Source organism: Engystomops pustulosus, chromosome 6 (genome assembly GCF_040894005.1).
Source record: "Engystomops pustulosus chromosome 6, aEngPut4.maternal, whole genome shotgun sequence".
NCBI lineage: Eukaryota > Metazoa > Chordata > Amphibia > Anura > Leptodactylidae > Engystomops > Engystomops pustulosus.
In genome coordinates, this window is record NC_092416.1 from 7,703,662 (window position 1) to 7,712,949 (window position 9,288).

Genomic DNA, 9,288 nt, shown 5'->3' on the forward strand with positions numbered 1-9,288 from the left:
AGCACCTCCCGGCAGATATTACACTGATAGCACCCCCCAGCAGATATTACACTGATAGCCCAACAGCTTCCCCAAATATTACACTGATAGCTCCACAGCTTCCCCAGATATTACACTGCTAGCACCTCCCAGCAGATATTACACTGATAGCACCACAGCTTCTCCAGATATTACACTGATAGCACCTCCCAGCAGATATTACACTGATAGCACCTCCCAGCAGATATTACACTGATAGCACCTCCCAGCAGATATTACACTGATAGCACCGCACCTCCCAGCAGATATTACACTGAGAGCACCTCACCTCCCAGCAGATATTACACTGATAGCACCTCCCAGCAGATAATACACTGTTAGCACCTCCCAGCAGATATTATACTGATAGCACCTCCCAGCAGATATTACACTGATAGCACCTCCCAGCAGATATTACACTGATAGCACCGCAGCCCCCAGCAGATATTATACTGATAGGACCTCCCAGCAGATATTACACTGATAGCACCGCTCCTCCCAGCAGATATTACACTGATAGTACCACACCTCCCAGCAGATATTACACTGATAGCACCACAACTCCCAGCAGATATTACACTGAAAGCACCTCCCAGCAGATATTACACTGATAGCACCTCCCAGCAGATATTACACTGATAGCACTGCACCTCCCAGCAGATATTACACTGATAGCACCACTCCTCCCAGCAGATATTACACTGATAGCACCACACCTCCCAGCAGATATTACACTGATAGCACCTCCCAGCAGATATTACACTGATAGCACCTCCCAGGAGATATTACACTGGTAGCACCACAACTCCCAGCAGATATTACACTGATAGCACCACATCTCCCAACAGATATTACACTGATAGCACCACACCTCCCAGCAGAGATTACACTGATAGCACCGCACCTCCCGGCAGATAATACACTGATTGCACCTCCCAGCAGATATAACACTGATTGCACCTCCCGGGAGATATTACACTGATAGCCCCTCCCAGCAGATATTACACTGATAGCACCACAGCTTCCCCAGATATTACACTTGCAACACCCTCGCCGATGCAAGGCGAAGGAGTGCTTGCGAATACGTCCCACAGCATGTCACTACATCACACAGGGGACATTGCAGTGGTAGATCCTGCCTGGCAAGGCAGGAGTTAAGTGTTTTGTATGATGCAAGATCTGTCGTCCAATCACTTGTATTGCATTCTGTCCAATGTAAGCTGAGATGTAATTGGAGGAACAGCCACCACCTGACCTAGGGGAGTTACAAGACCCTGTCAGGAACCTTCCAGAAAAAGTAGTCTCTCCCAGGAGGGAGAAGAGACCAGTTCCAGTCAGACCCTCTGGGTCTGCAGGGCACAAGATCAGAACAGCTAGAGACTAGTTTAGCCTAGCTCAGATGAGAAGAGAAGCAGACTGGGTTACCCCAGTCCAGACTCTATTTAGCCAGCATACCAGATAAGAGCAGGAAGAGCCTAGCCCCTGCCTCTGAAGAGTGGAGCTAATAGATTAGAGTTAGTGAGGAAAGGGGTATCATCCTACCTTCAAGGGTGATACCTGAAGCACTCCAGGACAAGCTGAAGCTTCCTACTAGGACACAGCTACCTCCCAGCCTGCCCTCTGCATCCAGGCTGGCGCTCTACCTCCTGAGGCTCCCTCCAAAAGCATCTCAGCACTCCATCACTCTGTTAAAGGCACGTTGCTGCGGTTCCTGTCAGTTCCAATAAAGAACTGTAAGTTGTTTCTGTTCAACCTCTGCCTCCGTCTGGTCCCTGCTACTACGGCTGTCACCATCCCGGGCACCCTGTCCACCACACAGAGACCCATACTCTGGACACCAAAGGTTTGCCCCAGGGAGATCCGCTATAGCAGCCTCTCCCTCATCATTTCTTGCCAACACCACCCTGCTGGAGACCTGCCAGGCTGTAGGACAGCCCTCCGGTCCCCCCATACCAAGCACAGTGACACTAGTGTGCCTAGGCCGCAACCGCCAGCCACTCAGGTACTGCGGGCCCCGGCTGCCTGCAGGCCCCGAGAAAAGGCTAGGCCCCGGTGGAGGATGTTGCACACTGATAGCACCTCCCAGCAGATATTACACTGATAGCACCACTCCTCCCAGCAGATATTACACTGATAGCACCACACCTCCCAGCAGATATTACACTGATAGCACCTCCCAGCAGATATTACACTGATAGCACCTCCCAGCAGATATTACACTGATAGCACCACTCCTCCCAGCAGATATTACACTGATAGCACCACTCCTCCCAGCAGATATTACACTGATAGCACCACACCTCCCAGCAGATATTACACTGATAGCACCTCCCAGCAGATATTACACCACACCTCCCAGCAGATATTACACTGATAGCACTGCACCTCCCAGCAGATATTACACTGATAGCACTGCACCTCCCAGCAGATATTACACTGATAGCACTGCACCTCCCAGCAGATATTACACTGATAGCACCTCCCAGCAGATATTACACTGATAGCACCTCCCGGGAGATATTACACTGATAGCACCACAACTCCCAGCAGATATTACACTGATAGCACCTCCCAGCAGATATTACACTGATAGCACCTCCCAGCAGATATTACACTGATAGCACCACACCTCCCAGCAGATATTACACTGATAGCACCTCCCAGCAGATATTACACTGATAGCACCGCACCTCCCAGCAGATATTACACTGATAGCACCTCCCAGCAGATATTACACTGATAGCACCTCCCAGCAGATATTACACTGATAGCACCACACCTCCCAGCAGATATTACACTGATAGCACCACACCTCCCAGCAGATATTACACTGATAGCACCACACCTCCCAGCAGATATTACACTGATAGCACCTCCAGCAGATATTACACTGATAGCACCTCCCAGCAGATATTACACTGAGCACCACCTGCAGATATTATCAGGGTGTGATACCCCGGATATTATATGTAATAGAGATGAATTGTGATTTCATGTGTTTTATATTTTATTACTTTATTATATTTGATTACTTGGTATATTTGGTACTCGATGTGTTCATGACAGCAGGAGGGATGGTCCTGCACCTGTCCTGGCTCTCCTGCCATCTCTCTGTATTGGAGTCTATTCCATATTCCTTACATACAGGAGGAGACTGCTGACCCCGCGGTGATGTCTAAGCTTCTCCCTCCCCCCTCCTCCCCGCTGGCGTCACGACCACATTCACATCCAAAGCCGGAAAGTGCAGGAGCCGGTTATCTCCGTCTGTCATACACATGTACTAGGGGCAGAGTGTCCTCCCCACTCACTGTAGTGACTCACTGCTGCCCCCTGCTGCCGGGGGACTGGGTGCACCGGGGACATGTGACTGCGGGGCAAGTGATGAAGGTAATTAGGAGCCGAGACGTCTCACCTCATCCAGACTCTCCAGGACCTTCTCCTCCCCCTCCTGCAGCTCTCAGTCCTCAGAGGTCCCTGCAGGCTGTGACACTGTCTATAGGTTATTGTCTGGGGTGTCATCTGGGAGGTGTGGACCCATAGGGTGCCCCTGCTCAGGGGTGACACCTACAGGGGCTGCTAATTCTACAGACTTGTATCACAAGTTCAACACATTTCCCTTTATTAATGCAGAAAGCCCCTCGCAGACGATGTGGATGGGAAGTTTTTGGAGAAACCAAGTAATTTGAATATTAGCAGGTGCCTATAGGCCAAGATTCCTAAATTCCTAAAAATGGACCAATATTCAAATTGTGCTGGATTTATTGTGCATGACAATGGAATATTATGGAATTTCTCAAAAAAATGTTTAGAGGTGGAGGGAAGTAGGATTTTTGGGAGGTGTCAGTATAGATTCCCTGGACAGCTGGAATGAAAGGGGATTTGCCTAATATGAAACATTTTTAAAGAAAACTTTAATTTATGAATTTGGGAGATGATGGAGAGATCATGGGGAGGGGGTACGGGAACTGACAATTATAGGCAAAAGCACCAACACAAATATTATAGTTGATGTCATAGGGATGTGTTGAGTTGTGGATGGACCAATGTGGATCGTTAGTTTGTCCTTTCATGTTCTTCTCCCGTCTTTCCTCCAGTTTATCCCGGAATAAATCCACCAGCACCGGATCCATTTTCTAGAAGCTGTTGAGCAGAGTCTTGGCGCCGTCCACACCGGCCCCAAGTTCCTCCCTCCTCTCCGGCAGAACCATAGGACACGTGGTGATTATTCTGTGGGAGGAACAAGTAAATGTATGACAATATATGAGGAGCATCAGATACATGTGAGAAGTCTCCGGCCTCCTCCACCGGTTCTCCTCCTACTCCACTTCTCTGGGTCTGATCCATATAAGCCTCCTCCACCGGTTCTCCTCCTACTCCACTTCTCTGGGTCTGATCCATATAAGCCTCCTGTGGAGATCGGTTAGAAGATGATTACGGTCTCTTGGACTTTCTGTGGAGAACCATTAGAAGATACATTAATAAATAATGAATTCTAGATCTGATCCAAACATCTGGTCTCCGGATCTTTCCCAGTTCCTGGTTTATCTTTTCCATTCGATAAGTTTTCTACATCTATAAATCCTCATAGTCCCGTTAGAATAGTCATTATTTTATTCCCTTTTCTGTCTATACAAGTGAGATCTTTGGGTGGAACATTAGAAATCTCTTGTTGCAGATAATGAATATTTAGTAGCATTAAAGGGAACCTGTCACCAGGAGACCCATTTTTAGCGCTCCCCCGGTCCCCACAGAGCATAGTACATACACTGCCAAAGTGTTTTTGTGTTAAAAATTGGTTTTACAGAAGATATGTTATATTGTACCTTTCATTAGCATCTGCCGTGTGACTAGGCAGTTGCCTTTTGGGAGTGGCTGGAAAGGAGCAGTCCCCCCCCCCAACCTTGGGAAACTGCTCCTCCATGTGTCCTTTTCAAATATATGAATAACTCCCATCACTGGGCTTAGCGACGCCCCCTGCTCCTCTACAGCCAATCCCGAGTGAGGGGAGTTATTCATATATTTGAAAAGGTCACATGTTTCCCAAGGGTGGGGGGGGGGGGGACTGCTCCTTTCCAGCCCCTCCCATTTGGCAACTGCCTAGTCACACAGCAGATGCTAATGAAAGGTACAATATAACATATCTTCTGTAAAACCAATTTTTAACACAAAAACACTTTGGCAGTGTATGTCCTATGCTCTGTGGGGACTGGGGGAGGGCTAAAAATGGGTCTCCTGGTGACAGGTTCCCTTTAAATCATCAACCTGGGACATAAATCCTTATCTTGTGGGAATATATCTGGGGGAATTATTGATCACATTTCGTGTGGGATCCAGTTTTCTCTGGAAAATATGAGGGGGTGTGGTCTCTCCAGACCCACTGACCACAGCGCCCCCTTGTGTATGAATATGAGGGGGTGTGGTCTCCCCAGACCCACTGACCACAGCGCCCCCTTGTGTATGTATATGAGGGGGGGTGGTCTCCCCAGACCCACTGACCACAGCGCCCCCTTGTGTATGTATATGAGGGGGGGGTGGACTCTCCAGACCCACTGACCACAGCGCCCCCTTGTGTATGTATAGGAGGGGGTGTGGTCTCACCTTCATTAAAGACATAGCAGCCGATTTATCTCCAGATGTTTATTACAATATAAATATTTACAGTTTTTTAGTTTCTTTACAACAAAAATAAATACAATTATCTCTATAATATATATATACACCCCCCGCCCGGACCCCCCCCCCCTAATTATCAGCCAAGAGGATCTGCCCCCCACTGGGCCTGTACCCAGAATCCTTCCTGGTGGTCTTCTGGGGAATTTTGATTAAACTGTGGGGCCCTCCACCCGGGGATCCAGAGGGGGGCTGCGGTCCTGAAGACAGCTCGGGGGGCCTGAGGAGACAGAATAAAAGAAACAACATTAATCATAGGAACTCATCTCGCTGTAACCCCCGAGATCGTCATCACCCTGCACCCCCACAGCGTCATCACCCCGCACCCCCCCCCCCCCCCCGAGATCGTCATCACCCTGCACCCCCGAGATCGTCATCACCCTGCACCCCCACAGCGTCATCACCCCATACCCCACCTCCCCCGGGGCGTCATCACCCCTCAGCTACAAGTGTCAGGTTAATCATTCCTCACTGGTATAGGGCCTGGGTCCTCCACATTGCGGCTCCCTGGTCTGGTGGGGGTAGTAGTCCCATCCTCTATACCGCTGTCTTCCCCACTCAGACTTGGTGATGATGGGACTGTGGAGCCGCCATCTTCTGGTGGTGGAGTGGAGGAAGTGACAGGACCGGGTCCAGATGACACCTTCTCCTCTCCTGCTCGATCCGGAAGACGCGGCTTCTTTGGATGGAAGCTCGCTACCGTATAAGGATAATTATCCTCACCCAATCTGTCCATAGAAAGAAATGTGAGACACGGCCATTAGTACCGGAAACATCCACCACCAGCCCTACTGAGTATTACAGGAGGAGGGACAACTCACCGGCAGGAGACCTCGTAGGGATCGATCCACAGGGTCATCTCCTTGGGGAGGGACAGGTCCTGGTAGCTGAGGCCACTATGGGCACAGGCCTCCAGGATGGTCTCCTCCCGGTCATGTCTGTTCACCCGGATACACCTGAAATAGGCAAATATTACACGTTAGAGAGAAGATCCTGATGGACCTGCATGAGGTCGTCTAGAGATGAGGATCCATGATGGGTTTTCTAGATATCCGGATGGATCTACAGACTATAAACATTGAAGAATTGTTTTGATTATAATGGTCCAATATATAAAAAGTTGGGAATATTTTCATCTCCCGATAGAACAATGGAGTCATTTATGTGAGAAGCTGATGGATCAATGTTGGAATATTTAGAATCATTGCCAATAGACAAAACTGGGATTACTAAAAAGAACAATAATGGAACAATATAAAAACATTGGAGAATTTTTGAAAATGCCAAAACCCAATGTAGGAAATTCTCTAGAAGCGACTATGGAGCAGGATGACATTGTCAGAGATCAGTCAGAAAACCATTTGTAGTATTTTCCTGGACGCTGCGGCTCATATACAGGGAATTATTCCATTTATTCAATGAGCAAGTGAGGGAAACTTTTAGGCAAATTACTGATTTAGGAATTTTGGTAATGGATCTAAATGGGAGATTCTGATGGATGTTACCACATATCAGAGCAGTGCGTTGCCTGTAGGCCTGGCCTCTCATTGGCTTCTCCGGGTACCAGTGTCCAGTGTATTTTTTGGAGAGTATTTCTAACACCTTGTCTCCGAATATATTGATCTTCATTGGGTCCAGTTTTTGGAATCTGTTGGCCAGAGTCTTAATATAACCAACCCCGGCCAACAGCTCCTCTCTCATCTCCAGGGGGACGAATGTATATGAGGCCATTATATCTATGGGGGGAAACAAGAACAGGTCAACTTTTAGTAAGAAAAATAAATCTCTATAAGATATTGGGGGGGGGGGGGGAGTTAGAAAGATGGAGGAGATATGGGAAGAGCAGCAACAAGACCGGATACAGGAAAGACCCCGAGCTCCTCTATACAAAGAGAAATAGGGAGCGCCCTAAAAACTGCGGAGAGAGAGAAGAGATGGATAGGAGAAGGTCCTGGCAGCGCAAGGTGAACCTTACAAGGTTGGGGGCCACAAGTCCGGGCTTGGACCTTACATATGTACAAATGGAGGAGGCAGCGCTCACAGCAATCCAGAAAATACTTCCATGTGCAGACACAATGGGGCACATTTACTTACCCGGTCCAGTCGCGATCCAGCGGCGCGTTCTCTGCACTGGATTCGGGTCCGGCCGGGATTTAATAAGGTAGTTCCTCCGCCGTCCACCAGGTGGCGCTGCTGCGCTGAAAAGCATTTTAACGCGCCGGAATTCACCGAGGCCGTCTGAGTGAAGGTAAGCGGGTCCCCAGCGACACATTTTCGGTTCTTAAATGCGGCGGTTTTTCCGAATACGTCGGGTTTTCGTTCGGCCACGCCCCCCGATTTCCGTCGCGCGCATGCCGGCGCCGATGCGCCACAATCCGATCGCGTGCGCCAAAATCCCGGGGCAATTCAGGTACAATCGGCGCAAATCGGAAATATTCGGGTAACACGTCGGGAAAACGCGAATCGGGCCCTTAGTAAATGACCCCCAATGTTCCAGAACTTTCTTCATAGATAATTGGTGGATGGAAATGACAAGTTATACATATATATAAATAACTGGTGGATTATTCACCCAGAGAGCGAGAGTGCAGGCCCCGGATACTAGAGCGAGGGGCCCAGGCCCCGGATACTAGAGCGAGGGGCCCCGGATACTAGAGCGAGGGGCCCAGGCCCCGGATACTAAAGTGGTACCAAGACTGAGATACAGAGAGACAGAGATGAGAGATAGATAGAGGATGGAGAGAGATGAGATGTACAGATAACATTGAAATGAATGAAATTAAGAAACCAAAATAGAAAAAAAAATATATATATATATATATAAACAAAAATGTTGTTCCCCTTCCCTATGGGATGTCGGGATATATGGAAAGATAGGAGATTGGGGGTCATTAGCTGTGAGTATATTTTTTTGTCTTTGTCGTTTTGGCTCTTTGTGAAATGCAGGTTTTTTTAGCCTTATTAGGCGCAAGTTTTAAAAAAGATGCAATTTGTTGCACAAATCCCTCCATTGCCTTTTCGAAGTGCGGTCAGGACTGGCGTATTCTTACGAAATTATTTGTACCCATATAGGGGCAGTAGTAATAAATCAGGTGCAAACATCTGTAAAGAGGCAAACATGGAGCATAACATTCCAAAAAGGAGCAAAATCGGCACAAAACAGCCAATACACAGCAAAAAGGGGCAAAAACACAAACCACAAGGGAAAGAAATGATAAATGACCCCCATAGAGAGATGGAGAGATGAGATTTATAATATAAATCACATGTAAGAAAGTAAAATAGAGGAAAGCAGAGATAAGATGATGATGAGATGATGATGGATGTGAGAGAAGAAGGAAAGATCCTCATTACAGACAAATAAGGGAAAAGCTAAAGCTCCAAAAGTAAGAAAGTAAAGTATAAGAAATAGATAAAACCTGTAGAGAACCTTCCATGGTCTGCAGTGAGACCTGAGGTGCCTGGGGGTCACTTACCTTACAGGTGATGGTGGAGGTAGGTGTGCGCTGTGCAGGGTCTTCACCAGGAGTGAGGGAGGAGGGAGGCAGGAGCCGGCTTATATCAGGGCAGGGGGCAGAGGGCGGGGCCTAGACGGTGTCA

General features: G+C 48.2%; 1 protein-coding gene across 1 annotated transcript; it reads right to left on the bottom strand.

Annotated features, from left to right (window-relative positions):
* Positions 1–6,145: 6,145 nt before the first annotated feature.
* On the bottom strand, positions 6,146–7,389 carry LOC140065260 (protein BTG4-like). Its single transcript, XM_072112858.1, has 3 exons — positions 7,217–7,389; positions 6,510–6,644; positions 6,146–6,416 (listed from the first exon to the last, which is right to left on the bottom strand). The coding sequence occupies exons 1-3, from the start codon at positions 7,387–7,389 to the stop codon at positions 6,146–6,148; spliced, it is 579 nt and encodes a 192-aa protein (XP_071968959.1).
* Positions 7,390–9,288: the final 1,899 nt, after the last annotated feature.